At 43.4% G+C, this 904-nt stretch overlaps 1 protein-coding gene across 1 annotated transcript in view; it reads left to right on the forward strand.

Annotated features, from left to right (window-relative positions):
• Positions 1-212: 212 nt before the first annotated feature.
• The window catches only part of LOC106812681 (choline/ethanolaminephosphotransferase 1-like), a 12,399-nt gene continuing 11,707 nt past the window's right edge, over positions 213-904 (forward strand). Inside the window, exon 1 of the mRNA XM_014816614.1 lies at positions 213-308. Coding sequence (XP_014672100.1) covers positions 213-308 — 96 coding nt within the window. The remainder of the gene's footprint in view (positions 309-904) is intronic.

The following is a 904-nucleotide window of genomic DNA, read 5'->3' on the forward strand; positions in this document are numbered from 1 at the left end:
CCAATTCCAGTAGATTCTAGTCAAATCTACCCTAACTCGTCATTGCAACGTCACCTGGTGCTACGAGTTCGTGGACTTTTTTTGCGCAGGGAAAGGGCAAACAACAAGTCTATCCGGGTCACAGATGAGTGACCAGGACTATAAGAGATCGGTAGTAAAGCGCAGGGCAAGTAGACCAAACTGACGTGCCATTCAATAGAGAAAACGCAAGGATGATTTCGTGCATGTTATCACCTACGCAGCTGAAAAGGTTGAAGAATCACAAGTACAAGTGCGAGAACACATCTGTGTTAGGACCATATATGCAGGTATCACGTGCACGGTACACTGAGTGTTCCTAGCGCGCGTAAACTTAAAAACAGTGGTTACATGAGTTAAAACACATAAGGGCATCGATTATCACTGTAAAATAGCCGAGCACTGTTTGTATCGTCTCTGGTGGCTAATTACACAGTGTTCTTATAAATCATGATTCGTAACGAAATCAAGTCTACAAAGTGATTTCGTTACGAAATCAACTACTGCGAGTGGATTTCGTTTACGAAAATCAGCTACTGCGAGTGATTTCGTTACGAAGCATGCGTACACTTGGCGCGCCGCGGCGCACAAGTGTCGCATGCACTTGATTTCGTTACAAAATCTTCTGATTCGTAACGAAATCAAGTCTACAAAGTGATTTCGCTTAGCGAAATCAAGTCTACAAGTGATTTCGTTACGAAATCAACTACTGCGAGTGATTTCGTTACGAAATCAGCTACTGCGATCGAGTGATTTCGTTACGAATCATCGTTTAGCACTTGCACGGGCACGCCGGCGCGCCAAAGTGGTCGCATGACTTGATTTCGTTAGTCCAAAATATTTATTATCGTAACGAAATCACTTCTTGTAGACTTGAGATTTGCGT

Source organism: Priapulus caudatus, unplaced genomic scaffold, assembly GCF_000485595.1.
Source record: "Priapulus caudatus unplaced genomic scaffold, Priapulus_caudatus-5.0.1 Scaffold674, whole genome shotgun sequence".
Classification (NCBI taxonomy): domain Eukaryota; kingdom Metazoa; phylum Priapulida; class Priapulimorpha; order Priapulimorphida; family Priapulidae; genus Priapulus; species Priapulus caudatus.